The sequence below is a fragment of the Oncorhynchus masou genome, chromosome 28 (genome assembly GCF_036934945.1).
Source record: "Oncorhynchus masou masou isolate Uvic2021 chromosome 28, UVic_Omas_1.1, whole genome shotgun sequence".
Classification (NCBI taxonomy): Eukaryota; Metazoa; Chordata; class Actinopteri; order Salmoniformes; family Salmonidae; genus Oncorhynchus; species Oncorhynchus masou.
The window spans coordinates 83,472,851-83,489,011 of NC_088239.1; the positions used below are offsets into that span (position 1 = coordinate 83,472,851).

Here is a 16,161-nt window from a genome sequence, read left to right on the forward strand (position 1 = left end):
GTGTTTATTGTGTGTGTGTTTATGTGTGTTTATGTGTGTTTATATGTGTTTATGTGTGTGTGTTTATGTGTGTTTATATGTGTGTTTGTGTGTTTATATGTGTTTATGCGTGTGTGTTTATGTGTGTGTGTTTATGTGTGTTTATGTGTGTGTATGTGTGTTTATTGTGTGTGTGTTTATGTGTGTTTATGTGTGTTTATGTGTGTTTATGTGTGTTTATGTGTGTTTATATGTGTTTATGTGTGTGTGTTTATGTGTGTTTATATGTGTGTGTTTATATGTGTTTATGTGTGTGTGTTTATGTGTGTGTGTTTATGTGTGCGTGTGTTTATGTGTGTTTATGTGTGTTTATGTGTGTTTATGTGTGTTCATGTGTGTTTGTGTGTTTATGTGTGTTCATGTGTGTTTGTGTGTGTTTGTGTGTTTATGTGTGTGTGTTTACGTGTGTTTATGTGTGTTTATGTGTGTGTGTGTTTATGTGTGTTTGTGTGTTTATGCGTGTTTATGTGTGTTTATTGTGTGTGTGTTTATGTGTGTTTATGTGTGTTTATTGTGCGTGTGTTTATGTGTGTGTGTTTATGTGTGTGTGTTTATGTGTGTGTGTTTATGTGTGTTTATTGTGTGTGTGTTTATGTGTGTTTATGTGTGTTTATATGTGTTTATGTGTGTGTGTTTATGTGTGTTTATATGTGTTTATGTGTGTTTATGTGTGTGTGTTTATGTGTGTGTGTTTATGTGTGTGTGTTTATGAGTGTGTGTTTATGTGTGTGTGTTCATGTGTGTTTATGTGTGTGTGTTTATGTGTGTTTATGTGTGTGTGTTTATGTGTGTTTATGTGTGTTTATGTTTGTTCATGTGTGTGTGTTTATGGGTGTTTATGTATGTTTATATGTGTGTGTTTATGTGTGTTTATGTGTGTTTATGTGTGTTTGTGTGTGTTTATGTTTGTTTATATGTGTGTGTTTATGGGTGTTTATGTGTGTTTATATGTGTTTATGTGTGTGTGTTTATGTGTGTTTATGTGTGTGTGTTTATGTGTGTTTATGTGTGTGTTTATGTGTGTCTGTTTATGTGTGTGTGTTTATGTGTGTGTGTTTATATGTGTTCATTTGTGTTTATGTGTGTTTGTGTGTTTATGTGTGTGTGTTTATGTGTGTTTATGTGTGTTTATGTGTGTTTATGTGTGTGTGTTTATGTGTGTTTATGTGTGTTTATGTGTGTTTATGTGTGTGTGTTTATGTGTATTTATGTGTGTTTATATGTGTTTATGTGTGTGTGTTTATGTGTGTTTATGTGTGTGTGTTTATGTGTGTTTATGTGTGTTTATGTGTGTGTGTTTGTGTGTTTATGTGTGTGTGTTTGTGTGTCTGTTTATGTGTGTGTGTTTATGTGTGTGTGTTTGTGTGTTTATGTGTGTTTATGTGTGTTTATGTGTGTTTATGTGTGTTTATGTGTGTGTGTTTATGTGTTCATTTGTGTTTATGTGTGTGTGTTTATGTGTGTTTATGTGTGTTTATGTGTGTGTGTGTTTGTGTGTTTATGTGTGTTTATGTGTGTGTGTTTATGTGTGTTTATGTGTGTGTGTGTTTGTGTGTTTATGTGTGTGTGTTTATGTGTGTTTATGTGTGTGTGTTTATGTGTGTTTATGTGTGTGTTTATGTGTGTTTATGTGTGTTTATGTGTGTGTATGTGTGTTCATGTGTGTTTGTGTGTTTATGTGTGTTTGTTTATGTGTGTTTATGTGTGTGTGTTTGTGTGTTTATGTGTGTGTGTTTATGTGTGTTTATGTGTGTTTATGTGTGTTTATTTGAGTTTATATGTGTGTGTTTATGTGTGTGTGTTTATGCGTGTGTGTTTATGTGTGTTTATGTGTGTGTGTGTTTATGTGTGTTCATGTGTGTTTATGTGTGTGTGTTTATGTGTGTTCATGTGTGTTTGTGTGTTTATGTGTGTGTGTTTACGTGTGTTTATGTGTGTTTATGTGTGTGTGTGTTTATGTGTGTTTATGCGTGTTTATGTGTGTTTATTGTGCGTGTGTTTATGTGTGATTATGTGTGTGTGTTTATGTGTGTTTATGTGTGTGTGTTTATGTGTGTGTGTGTTTATGTGTGTTTATGTGTGTTTATGTGTGTTTATGTGTGTTTATATGTGTTTATGTGTGTGTGTTTATGTGTGTTTATTTGTGTGTTTATATGTGTTTATCTGTGTTTATGTGTGTGTGTTTATGTGTGTGTGTTTATGAGTGTGTGTTTATGTGTGTGTGTTCATGTGTGTTTATGTGTGTGTGTTTGTATGTGTTTATGTGTGTGTGTTTATGTGTGTTTATGTGTGTGTGTTTATGTGTGTTTATGTGTGTGTGTTTATGTGTGTTTATGTGTGTTTATGTGTGTTCATGTGTGTTTATGTGTGTGTGTTTATGTGTGTTTAAGTGTGTGTGTTTGTGTGTGTGCGTTTATATGTGTGTGTGTGTGTGTGTGTGTGTGTGTGTGTGTGTGTGTGTGTGTGTGTGTGTGTGTGTGTGTGTGTGTGTGTGTGTGTGTGTGTGGGTGTGTGTGGGTGTGTTTGTGTGTGTGTGTGTGTGTGTGTGTGTGTTCATGTGTGTTTATGTGTTTATGTGTGTTTATGTGTGTTTATGTGTGTTTATGTGTGTTTGTGTGTTTATGTGTGTTTATGTCTGTGTGCGTTTATGTGTGTTTATGTGTGTGTGTGTTTATGTGTGTTTGTGTGTTTTATGTGTTTATGTGTGTGTGTTTATGTGTGTTTATGTGTGTTTATTTGAGTTTATATGTGTGTGTTTATGTGTGTGTGTTTATGCGTGTGTGTTTATGTGTGTTTATGTGTGTGTGTGTTTATGTGTGTTCATGTGTGTTTATGTGTGTGTGTTTATGTGTGTTCATGTGTGTTTGTGTGTTTATGTGTGTGTGTTTACGTGTGTTTATGTGTGTTTATGTGTGTTTATGTGTGTGTGTGTTTATGTGTGTTTATGCGTGTTTATGTGTGTTTATTGTGCGTGTGTTTATGTGTGATTATGTGTGTGTGTTTATGTGTGTTTATGTGTGTGTGTTTATGTGTGTGTGTGTTTATGTGTGTTTATGTGTGTTTATGTGTGTTTATGTGTGTTTATATGTGTTTATGTGTGTGTGTTTATGTGTGTTTATTTGTGTGTTTATATGTGTTTATCTGTGTTTATGTGTGTGTGTTTATGTGTGTGTGTTTATGAGTGTGTTTTATGTGTGTGTGTTCATGTGTGTTTATGTGTGTGTGTTTGTATGTGTTTATGTGTGTGTGTTTATGTGTTTTATGTGTGTGTTTATGTGTGTTTATGTGTGTGTTTTATGTGTGTTTATGTGTGTTTATGTGTGTTCATGTGTGTTTATGTGTGTGTGTTTATGTGTGTTTAAGTGTGTGTGTTTGTGTGTGTGCGTTTACATGTGTGTGTGTGTGTGTGTGTGTGTGTGTGTGTGTGTGTGTGTGTGTGTGTGTGTGTGTGTGTGTGTGTGTGTGTGTGTGTGTGTGTGTGTGTGTGTGTGTGTGTGTGGTGTGTGTTTGTGTGTGTGTGTGTGTGTGTGTGTGTTCATGTGTGTTTATGTGTTTATGTGTGTTTATGTGTGTTTATGTGTGTTTATGTGTGTTTGTGTGTTTATGTGTGTTTATGTCTGTGTGCGTTTATGTGTGTTTATGTGTGTGTGTGTTTATGTGTGTTTGTGTGTTTTATGTGTTTATGTGTGTGTGTTTATGTGTGTGTGTTTATGTGTGTTTATGTGTGTGTATGTGTGTTTATTGTGTGTGTGTTTATGTGTGTTTATGTGTGTTTATATGTGTTTATGTGTGTGTGTTTATGTGTGTTTATACGTGTGTTTGTGTGTTTATATGTGTTTATGCGTGTGTGTTTATGTGTGTGTGTTTATGTGTGTTTATGTGTGTGTATGTGTGTTTATTGTGTGTGTGTTTATGTGTGTTTATGTGTGTTTATGTGTGTTTATATGTGTTTATGTGTGTGTGTTTATGTGTGTTTATATGCGTGTGTTTATATGTGTTTATGTGTGTTTATGTGTGTGTGTTTATGTGTGCGTGTGTTTATGTGTGTTTATGTGTGTTTATGTGTGTGTGTGTTTATGTGTGTTTATGTGTGTTTGTGTGTTTATGTGTGTGTGTTTATGTGTGTGTGTTTATGTGTGTGTGTTTATGAGTGTGTGTTTATGTGTGTGTGTTCATGTGTGTTTATGTGTGTTTATGTGTGTGTGTTTATGTGTGTTTATATGTGTTTATGTGTGTTTATGTGTGTGTGTTTATGTGTGTGTGTTTATGAGTGTGTGTTTATGTGTGTGTGTTCATGTGTGTTTATGTGTGTGTGTTTGTGTGTGTTTATGTGTGTTTATGTGTGTGTGTTTATGTGTGTGTGTTTATGTGTGTTTATGTGTGTTTATGTGTGTTTATATGTGTTTATGTGTGTTTATGTTTGTTCATGTGTGTGTGTTTATGGGTGTTTATGTGTGTTTATATGTGTGTGTTTATGTGTGTTTATGTGTGTTTATGTGTGTTTGTGTGTGTTTATGTTTGTGTTTATGTGTGTTTATATGTGTTTATGTGTGTGTGTTTATGTGTGTTTATGTGTGTGTGTTTATGTGTGTTTATGTGTGTGTGTTTATGTGTGTCTGTTTATGTGTGTGTGTTTATGTGTGTGTGTTTATGTGTGTGTGTTTATATGTGTTCATTTGTGTTTATGTGTGTTTGTGTGTTTATGTGTGTGTGTTTATGTGTGTTTATGTGTGTTTATGTGTGTTTATGTGTGTGTGTTTATGTGTGTTTATGTGTGTGTGTTTGTGTGTTTATGTGTGTTTATGTGAGTTTATGTGTGTGTGTTTATGTGTATTTATGTGTGTTTATGTGTGTGTGTTTATGTGTGTTTATGTGTGTGTGTTTATGTGTGTTTATGTGTGTTTATGTGTGTGTGTTTGTGTGTTTATGTGTGTGTGTGTTTGTGTGTGTGTTTATGTGTGTGTGTTTATGTGTGTTTATGTGTGTTTATGTGTGTTTATGTGTGTTTATGTGTGTGTGTTTATGTGTGTGTGTGTGTATATGTGTTCATTTGTGTTTATGTGTGTTTATGTGTGTGTGTTTATGTGTGTTTATGTGTGTTTATGTGTGTGTGTGTTTGTGTGTTTATGTGTGTTTATGTGTGTGTGTTTATTGCTCCAGTATTATGTAGAAAACTAATTTAACCCATTGATGCTTTATCACATTCCCTACTGGAAGGAAAATACAATTGGTCCCTTAACAACGGACACAACAGACAGTCAAGGTGTCTTCAGGCAGACAGAGCCTCTTAAACGGAGTAATCCTGTCCGAGCAGGTTACTTTAATGGGATTGAGGGAGATTACAGCACAACCAGGTGACAAGGGCACGTAGGCCCATAGGGCTCTGGTCAAAAGTAGTGCACTACGTAGGGAATAGGGTACCATCTGGAATGCAAACCCAGTCTCTTATGAAATTAAACTCAGACTCATTCACAGATAGATCACTCTCTGTTCCAGACTCATTCACAGATAGATCACTCTCTGTTCCAGACTCATTCACAGATAGATCACTCTCTGTTCCAGACGCATTCACAGATAGATCACTCTCTGTTCCAGACGCATTCACAGATAGATCACTCTCTGTTCCAGACTCATTCACAGATAGATCACTCTCTGTTCCAGACTCATTCACAGATAGATCACTCTCTGTTCCAGACTCATTCACAGATAGATCACTCTCTGTTCCAGACTCATGCACAGATAGATCACTCTCTGTTCCAGACGCATTCACAGATAGATCACTCTCTGTTCCAGACTCATTCACAGATAGATCACTCTCTGTTCCAGACGCATTCACAGATAGATCACTCTCTGTTCCAGACGCATTCACAGATAGATCACTCTCTGTTCCAGACTCATTCACAGATAGATCACTCTCTGTTCCAGACTCATTCACAGATAGATCACTCTCTGTTCCAGACTCATTCACAGATAGATCACTCTCTGTTCCAGACTCATTCACAGATAGATCACTCTCTGTTCCAGACTCATTCACAGATAGATCACTCTCTGTTCCAGACTCATTCACAGATAGATCACTCTCTGTTCCAGACTCATTCACAGATAGATCACTCTCTGTTCCAGACTCATTCACAGATAGATCACTCTCTGTTCCAGACTCATTCACAGATAGATCACTCTCTGTTCCAGACTCATTCACAGATAGATCACTCTCTGTTCCAGACTCATTCACAGATAGATCACTCTCTGTTCCAGACTCATTCACAGATAGATCACTCTCTGTTCCAGACGCATTCACAGATAGATCACTCTCTGTTCCAGACTCATTCACAGATAGATCACTCTCTGTTCCAGACTCATTCACAGATAGATCACTCTCTGTTCCAGACTCATTCACAGATAGATCACTCTCTGTTCCAGACTCATTCACAGATAGATCACTCTCTGTTCCAGACTCATTCACAGATAGATCACTCTCTGTTCCAGACTCATTCACAGATAGATCACTCTCTGTTCCAGACTCATTCACAGATAGATCACTCTCTGTTCCAGACTCATTCACAGATAGATCACTCTCTGTTCCAGACTCATTCACAGATAGATCACTCTCTGTTCCAGACTCATTCACAGATAGATCACTCTCTGTTCCAGACTCATTCACAGATAGATCACTCTCTGTTCCAGACTCATTCACAGATAGATCACTCTCTGTTCCAGACTCATTCACAGATAGATCACTCTCTGTTCCAGACTCATTCACAGATAGATCACTCTCTGTTCCAGACTCATTCACAGATAGATCACTCTCTGTTCCAGACTCATTCACAGATAGATCACTCTCTGTTCCAGACGCATTCACAGATAGATCACTCTCTGTTCCAGACTCATTCACAGATAGATCACTCTCTGTTCCAGACTCATTCACAGATAGATCACTCTCTGTTCCAGACTCATTCACAGATAGATCACTCTCTGTTCCAGACTCATTCACAGATAGATCACTCTCTGTTCCAGACGCATTCACAGATAGATCACTCTCTGTTCCAGACTCATTCAAAGACAGACCTCTCTCTGTCCAATACTATGTTAAGTGTGTCCAGTTGTGATTCTATGTAACTTGTGAGCAGTGAAACATTTTCTCCTCTTGAAGGACAATAACACCAACCAACCAATCAATCAATCAAATCAATCAATCAATGAACTATACATCAATCAATCAGTCAGTTGTATCCAGTGTTACCTGTTGACGTACTGCATGATGTTGCCAGGCCAGGCAAGCTGAACCTTCAGCTGTCCTCTGTGCTCAACAAAGAAGTCGACCAGTGTCCTGGTCACCGTGGCCGAGGTATGGAAGAAGAAGGCAGGGATCCAGAGTATGGCCCTGTCCAGCCTCTTCAGACTCAGGAAGAAGTTGTTCCTGTCCTGGATGGTCAGCAGGTTGTTGTAGTACTTCTCCAGGATGCTGGGGTTAAAGGTCGTGAGGTTGGTCCTCCGCCCCACGTCCCGGCGGAAGATCTCAGTGGGAGCGAAGTTGCAGCGGAAGACGAAGTCAAAGTTCTCGATCTCGGGACCACAACGACTCCCTGTGAGAATGCCGCTGTTCCCCACCACGGCGCACACATTGTAGTGCTTGTTGACGATGGGGGAGGCCTCGGGAAGCAGGGACTTGAAGTTCTCTCCGATAGAGAACACGTACTTGTGGCTGGAGTAGTCATAGTGCATCAGCTGACCCACGCGCACGCTGCTCCGGGTCAGGGTGAAGTTGTGGGCGATGTCGATGTGCTGAGAGATCTCTTTTCTGGAAGAGATGGGGAGATCAGACAAGGGGGGGGATGGGGAGATCAGACGGGGGTGGTGATCAGGCAGGGGGGTGGGGAGATCAGACAGGGGGGGAGATCAGACGGGGGTGGGGGTGGGGAGATCAGACGGGGGGGGAGATCAGACAGGGGGGTCAGACGGGGGGAGATCAGACAGGGGGGGGGGTTAGCCTGCATTCCAAATGGAACCTCATTTCCTATTCAAGGCCGATAGGGCTCTGGTCTAAAGTAGTGCACTATATAAGGAATAGGGCTCTGGTCAAAAGTAGTGCACTATATAGGGAATAGGGTTCTATAGGGTCCTGGTCAAAAGTAGTGCACTATATAGGGAATAGGGTTCTATAGGGCCCTGGCCTAAAGTAGTGCACTATATAGGGAATAGGGTTCTATAGGGCTCTGGTCTAAAGTAGTACACTATAGGGCTCTGGTCTAAAGTAGTGCACTATATAGGGAAAAGGGTGCCATAGGGCTCTGGTCAAAAGTAGTGCACTACATAGGGAATAGGGTTCTATAGGGCTCTGGTCTAAAGTAGTGCACTATATAGGGAATAGGGTGGCATAGGGCTCTGGTCAAAAGTAGTGCACTATATAGGGAATAGGGTGCCAAATGGGATGCACACTTATTGGAAATATTGTAAATATACACCCCATAAATTACTTTCACATTTCGAAGTAAGTATTTGTAAAAAAAAGAAAATGTAGAATGTATTTGGAAATACCCAAATACACAAGAGTGTTTTTCCAAATACAAATATTTAAATACTTCCTGAATTTGAACCTAGGTCTGTTTGGCCCTACGGGTATTTGAAATGTATATGGAAAAACAGTTTCAAATAGCCAAAATACGATTAGTTGATTCAGTTACATTATTTGAAAACACTCAAATACACAGAAAATAAGTATTTAAAATACAAATAGTTGAATACGCAGTCATTTGAACCCAGCTTAGTGTCTGGTTTAAATCATCTTGGCACCAAAATCAGAACCAAACCAGCCACTTATATTTTACTACTGAGTCTGTCACCAGAGACTATGTCTGGCCCGGGTCATGTTCATTAGGCACAAAGCATTTTGAAATGTGGAGGGTACAACCTGAATGTGTCCAATAACAACAGTTATCTGTTGTAAAAGTTTTGCAACGTTAGTGCTTACTGAACAGCACCCAGATGTATCCCTATAGGCTAACTTTACCTCTGTTCTGTGAATGCCGTTCTGTTATAGCGCCATTTGGAGGCGTTCTCCTGCAGGCCCTCGTTCAGGGCCTTGGTCAGAGGGGTGAAGGCAGGGTCCAGGTACTTCATGGCCAGCTGAGACCTGTTGTACAGAGACATTGGTACACACTAGAGAAGGCTTGGACCAAAATGTTAGTGTCTACCTGTAAGTTGTCTATTTTTTCCCATGCTACTGCAACTCCAAGACAGAAAAAAAGGACAGAAAAAATTGCGAAAGGAATATTTGTTTTCTGTTTTGCAAAAGGAATATTCTGTAGTTTGTTTATTAAGTGTAAGAAGAACCAACCTCCTTTATTTGACAGAGACAACCACAAAAACAGTGTGTTGTGTCCATTAGGAAGGGAAGGGAGGCCGGCCCAGTTGGTTCTGATGTTACTGATAGGCGAGAAGCTGGTAGAAGCAGGGCCTGATCAGCGTCTAACACCCTCTCCTCCACCCTCCTCTCCTCTCCTCCACCCTCCTCTCCTCTCCTCCACCCTCCTAGGCAACAGCGACAAGGTTCTAGTTTCAATTACAGACTCTTTTGGCAACTTCGGGAAAAAAAATATAGGGGAAAAAAAATAGTTCAACAAATCACGAGGTTGATCAGCCAGAACGTTACAATTCAAAACCAATGTTTGCAGGCAAAACCTTTGCAGTGTTTTTTTCAAAAACTTTTTAGTTAACTAGGCAAGTCAGTTAAGATCAAACTCTTATTTACAATGACAGCCTAGGAACAGTGGGTTAACTGCCTTGTTCAGTGGCAGAACGACAGATTTCAACAACCAGCTTGGGGATTTGATCTAGCAACCTTCCCGGTTACCGGCCCAAAGCTCTAACCACTAGGCTACCTACCGCCCCTACACTCTAACCACTATGCTACCTACCGCCCCTACACTCTAACCACTAGGCTACCTACCGCCCCTACACTCTAACCACTAGGCTACCTACCGCCCCTACACTCTAACCACTATGCTACCTACCGCCCCTACACTCTAACCACTAGGCTACCTACCGCCCCTACACTCTAACCACTAGGCTACCTACCGCCCCTACACTCTAACCACTATGCTACCTACCGCCCCTACACTCTAACCACTAGGCTACCTACCGCCCCTACACTCTAACCACTATGCTACCTACCGCCCCTACACTCTAACCACTAGGCTACCTACCGCCCCTACACTCTAACCACTAGGCTACCTACCGCCCCTACACGCTAACCACTATGCTACCTACCGCCCCTACACTCTAACCACTATGCTACCTACCGCCCCTACACTCTAACCACTATGCTACCTACCGCCCCTACACTCTAACCACTAGGCTACCTACCGCCCCTACACTCTAACCACTATGCTACCTACCGCCCCTACACTCTAACCACTAGGCTACTTACTGCCCCTACACTCTAACCACTAGGCTACCTACCGCCCCTACACTCTAACCATTAGGCTACCTACCGCCCCTACACTCTAACCACTAGGCTACCTACCGCCCCTACACTCTAACCACTATGCTACCTACCGCCCCTACACTCTAACCACTATGCTACCTACACTCTAACCACTAGGCTACCTACCGCCCCTACACTCTAACCACTATGCTACCCTATCGCCTGTTTTAGTGAAGTTAGTTGATGCAAAATAGCCACATGCTAGCTGCTATTTTATATTTTATTTAAGTGGATAAAGTAGTGACGTAGTTTCTCTAAAGAGCCCATAACTGAAACCAGATCCTAATCATTGTTGCCTCGGGTTGGGTTTTCAAGCCTACAATATCCTCCTCTTCTCTAGTCTCATTTCCTCTACCCTCACCATCCTCCTCCTCTCCTCCAGTCTCCTCTCTTCCACCCTCATCACCATCTTCCTCCTCTCCTCTCTTCCACCCTCATCACCATCCTCCTCTCCTCTCTTCCATCCTCATCACCATCCTCCTCACCTCTCTTCCACCCTCATCACCATCCTCCTCCTCTCCTCCAGTCTCCTCTCTTCCACCCTCATCACCATCCTCCTCTCCTCTCTTCCACCCTCATCACCATCCTCCTCTCCTCTCTTCCACCCTCATCACCATCCTCCTCTCCACCATCCTGCTCCTCTCCACCACCTTCCTCTCCTCTCTTCCACCCTCAACACCATCCTCCTCCTCTACTCCAGTCTCCTCTCTTCCACCCTCATCACCATCCTCCTCTCCTCTCTTCCACCCTCATCACCATCCTCCTCTCCACCATCCTGCTCCTCTCCTCCCCCTCTCCTCTCTTCCACCCTCATCACCATCCTCTCCACCATCCTGCTCCTCTCCACCACCTTCCTCTCCTCTCCTGTCCTCCAGTCTCCTCTCTTCCACCCTCCTCTCCACCATCCTGCTCCTCTCCCCCACCCTCCTCTCCACCACCTTCCTCTTCTCTCCTGTCCTCCACCCTCACCGTCCTCCTCTCCTGTCCTCCACCCTCACCATCCTCCTCTCCTCTACCCTCCTTTCCTCTCCTCCACCCTCCTCTTCTCTCCTCCCCTTCACCCTCCCCACCCTCCTCCTCTCCTTCACCCTCATCACTCCCCTCCACCCTCTTCCTCTCCTTGTTCCACAACTCCTATCACTCAATTTCCTAATAAAGTAATTAACTAGCTCTGTAAAGAACTATAGTTCCATTGTTATGTTTCCCATTATAAAGCGGTAGTTAGCTGTGATTCTATTTTATTGCAGTGTTATTATTAGACTCATGCAATGGGACATTATTACCCAATTCACACAATGGTGCTGACTGGAAACCGTACTGTGCTGGCTTGCCCAGTACGGCACGGCTTGGGTCAGCAGTGTGAAAAGGGTATGATGCCTGTCTGCTCCTCTAACTTACCTGTTGACTGGTCAACAGGTAACAAGGCTAGCAATAGCAATAGCATGTAGGCTAGATAGCTAGCAAGCACTGCCATTATTAGTTTTAAGGGGAGGATAGCATCATGCACTGCCTGGTTGTGTCCCAACTGGCACCCTATTCCCTTTGGGGCCTCTGGTTAAAAGTAGTGCACTATATAGGGAATAGGGTGCCATTTTGTGGGCACACACAGTGTAGCCTACACTGGCAGTCTATAATTAACTTCTTTAACCATTAGGCCACCTGATGTCAATTGGTTGCATGACGTCCTGATGGTACCGTACTTGTGAAGGGATTGGACCGTGGCTGTTGGGATAAAACGTTGAGTGTTATGATGATGTTATGATTGTGGGGGGGGGAGTACTTTTAAAAATACATTATGGTCGTGTTCCAAATGGAACCATATTCCCTATAAGGATCGCATCAATAGTAGTGCACTATGTAGGGAATAAAATGCCATTTGGGATGCAACCCATATAATTTATTCATATATACGGTACCAGTCCAAAGTTTGGACACACCTACTCATTCAAGGGTTTTTCTTTATTTGTACTATTTTCTACATTGTAGACTACTAGTGACGACATCAACACTATGAAATAACACATACTGTATGTAGTAGCTAAAAAAGTGTTAAACAAATCAAAATATATTTAATATTTGAGATTCTTCAAAGTAGCCACCCTTTTCCTTGATGACAGCTTGCACACTCTTGGCATTCTATCAACCAGCTTCATGAGGTAGTCACCTGGAATGCATTTCAATTAACAGGTGTGCCTTCTTAAAAGTTAATTTGTGGAATTTAAATTCTTAATGCCTTTTAGCCAATCAGTTGTGTTGTGACATGTTAGGGGTGGTATACAGAAGACAGCCCTATTTGGTAAAAGAATAAGTCCATATTGTGGCAAGAACAGCTTAAATAAGCAAAGAGAAACAACAGTCCATCATTACTTCAAGACATGAGTCAGTCAATCCGGAAAATTTCAAGAACTTGGAAAGTTTCTTCAAGTGCAGTCGCAAAAACCATCAAGCGCTATGATGAAAGTGGCTCTCATGAGGACCACCACAGGAAAGGAAGACCCAGAGTTACCTCTGCTGCAGAGGATAAGTTCATTAGAATTACCAGCCTCAGAAATTGCAGCCCAAATAAATGTTTCACAGAGTTCAAGTAACAGACGCATCTCAACATCAACTGTTCAGAGGAGACTGTGTGAATCAGGCCTTCATGGTCGAATTGCTGCAAAGAAAACACTACTAAAGGACACCAATCAGAAGAAGAGACTTGATTGGGCCAAGAAACACGAGCAATGGACATTAGACCGGTGAAACCTGTCCTTTGGTCTGATGAGTCCAAATTTGAGACTTTTTATTCCAACCGCCGTGTCTTTGTGAGATGCAGAGTAGGTGAACGGATGATCTCTGCATGTGTGGTTCCCACCGTGAAGCATGGAGGAGGTGGTGTGATGGTGATTTGCTGGTGACACTGTCTGTGATTTATTTAGAATTCAAGGCACACTTAACCAGCATGGCTACCACAGAACTCTGCAGCGATACCCCATCCCATCTGGTTTGGTCTTAGTGGGAAATTTGTTTTACAACAGGACAATGACCCAACACACCTCCAGGCTGTGTAAGGGCTATTTGACCAAGAAGGAGAGTGATGGAGTGCTGCATCAGATGACCTGGCCTTCACAATCACCCGACCTCAACCCAATTGAGATGGTTTGGGATGAGTTGGACCGCAGAGTGAAGGAAAAGCACCTAACAAGTTCTCAGCATATGTGGGAACTCATTCAACACTGTTGAAAAAGCATTCCAGGTGATGCTGGTTGAGAGAATGCCAAGAGTGTGTAAATCTGCCATCGAGGCAAAGGGTGGCTACTTTGAAGAATATAAAATATTTATTTAAAACGTTTTTGTTTGGTACTACATGATTCCATATGTGTTATGTCATAGTGTTGATGACTTCACTATTATTCTACAATGTAGAAAAGAGTTTTAAAAAAGAAAGAAAAACCCTTGAATGAGTAGGTGTGTCCAAACTTTTGACTTGTACTATACACATAGGAACTGTAGCCAAATCATTGATGTTGAGGATTCCCTTCACAGTAGCCTAATTATAATCAAAACAAGAATAAAACAGGACAGAATATGGTGAGGGAGGTTACTGGGTGGAATGGCTAGATATATGTCCCCTGAAGTAAATTTCTCATTGCTGCAAAATGGCTCCCTCCTTCCCTCCCTCTCCACATAACCTTGGCTTCCTGCAACAAAGGAAGGAATGATTACAGGGTGGAAATGAATCTACTGCCACTTGTAAATCAGAACCAAGGACAGCTCCCTACAGCTGGAGAATACAAACCAGCCGGTGCTAACATCAGCACGAGACGTAGAACATGCGCTGTGCTTCTTCTTCCTTACGAACCCGGGATTAAATGATGCTATATTTTCGACGGGTGGGCAGGATTGTTGTTGTAGGTTAGACTATTCATTCATTCGACTGAGATTCGACTTGATATCAGGTGAATAAAAAAAATAAAAAACGGACAGTCTGTAATTCACTAAATCAATAATCGTGGGAAAATGTGGATGTGTTGATTGTTTATATAACCTTCGATTATGACGAGAGAACCGACAGAGGCGTCAGATTTCTACTGTGACAGGTGCAGGCCTTTTTGGTTTGTGGTGTAGCCTACTAGCTATCTACGACATAAACCTCCCTAATATGAAAACCTCTGGTTTGAGAATCAATGCCCCCCCCCCCAAACTGCTATTCTCTTAATAAAAATGTACCTTTATAGGCTGCATGATAATAAAGAGTTATACATGTATATCGTGCGAAGAATGTTGCTGTCAAATCATGCACAGTTCAATAAACTATACCCACATGTACTAGTAACCCTACGCATTTATATTACGAAATCTTGCATAACTTACCGAAATCCCGCATGGAACATATACATCCGAGGCCCACCTGAATTTGAATATTTGGGTGTCATGAAGAGAAAATCTTTTTTTATTGACACGTAGCTGATCAATGAGAGTATGAGCAGAGCGACACTGAACATCATCAAACCCAGGACGCTCGCTATGCGGACCATCTTGCGGTGTTGACATCCCCGTCTGTGCAAGGACAAGGGCGGCTGTTGTTACGCTTTCAGCGGAGAAGAGACACGTTTCGGGAGAAAGAGGACACGGTCCGCTGGCTTGACATATTATATTACATAAGTAGGGAGGCAGAGAGAAATGCCAGCTGGTTCTTGTTTTGACGGTTTGTCTCTAGGCTCAGAGCGGTTCTCATTCTCACTGTGCACCGGTCCTGTCCGGCTCGTGCCATTCCGTTCCCTCGCGGCGAAGATTGATGCGGTGCGAATAATGGCACCAGGGAGGTGCATGTATCTCGAATCTAATTAATTAACCGTACCGGATGCTTAAAGGAGCAGCTAACCTATAGCGGAAATCAAATATATAAACAACGGCGTTAGGTCCCAGTGTCGACGCGGAGTCTTCCTTCAGGCTATCTCAAAGGGTGATTTAGCCTACACGCCGCTTTTACAAACCAGCATGGATTAAGTCCTGTTCAGCCTGCATTTCATTTTAGCCTGCTTCCTAGAGATGTATGGGAACATAGGTCAGGGAGCATGTGAAGTTGAGCGATTGATTAGCGGACTGTCCTTAAAAGTCTTTTATTTTTATTTTTTAAATAATACACCCCCAACACATGTTGTTTTGCTTTTATTGTGTCAAAGTCGTTCAGAGGGGTATCATGTGTGACAATATATGAACATGTTATGTATGCTGACTCTCATGATCGTTTATTGTAGGCTAAACACCGAGGCACGTTAGGAGTGAGGCGGTACACTGTATACTACAAAGTTGTTATCAAAAGGGATTGTTTGTCCATTAGAACTAGAGTGACAAGTTAGCCCTGCCTCTGTCATATTGCTTATTGTGTCGCTCACACACACACACACACACACACACACACACACACACACACACACACACACACACACACACACACACACACACACACACACACGGTAAAAAGCTTTTCCATATGACACTAAACTGCATTCCTTACATGTCTGGGATTCCCCTGTATGTTCCTCTGTTTACTATAGTATAGGTAGACCCCCTGTATGTTCCTCGGTTTCCTATAGTATAGATAGACCCCCTGTATGTTCCTCGGTTTCCTATAGTATAGATAGCTACAGTAGAGC

General features: G+C 41.6%; 1 protein-coding gene across 1 annotated transcript; it reads right to left on the bottom strand.

The window, feature by feature from the left end:
* Window positions 1–7,275: 7,275 nt before the first annotated feature.
* LOC135516930 (alpha-N-acetylneuraminate alpha-2,8-sialyltransferase ST8SIA3-like) lies at window positions 7,276–15,265 on the bottom strand. The gene is made up of 3 exons (XM_064940998.1): window positions 14,876–15,265; window positions 9,047–9,169; window positions 7,276–7,837 (listed from the first exon to the last, which is right to left on the bottom strand). The coding sequence occupies exons 1-3, from the start codon at window positions 15,037–15,039 to the stop codon at window positions 7,276–7,278; spliced, it is 849 nt and encodes a 282-aa protein (XP_064797070.1). The 5' UTR covers window positions 15,040–15,265.
* Between the last annotated feature and the right edge of the window lie 896 nt (window positions 15,266–16,161).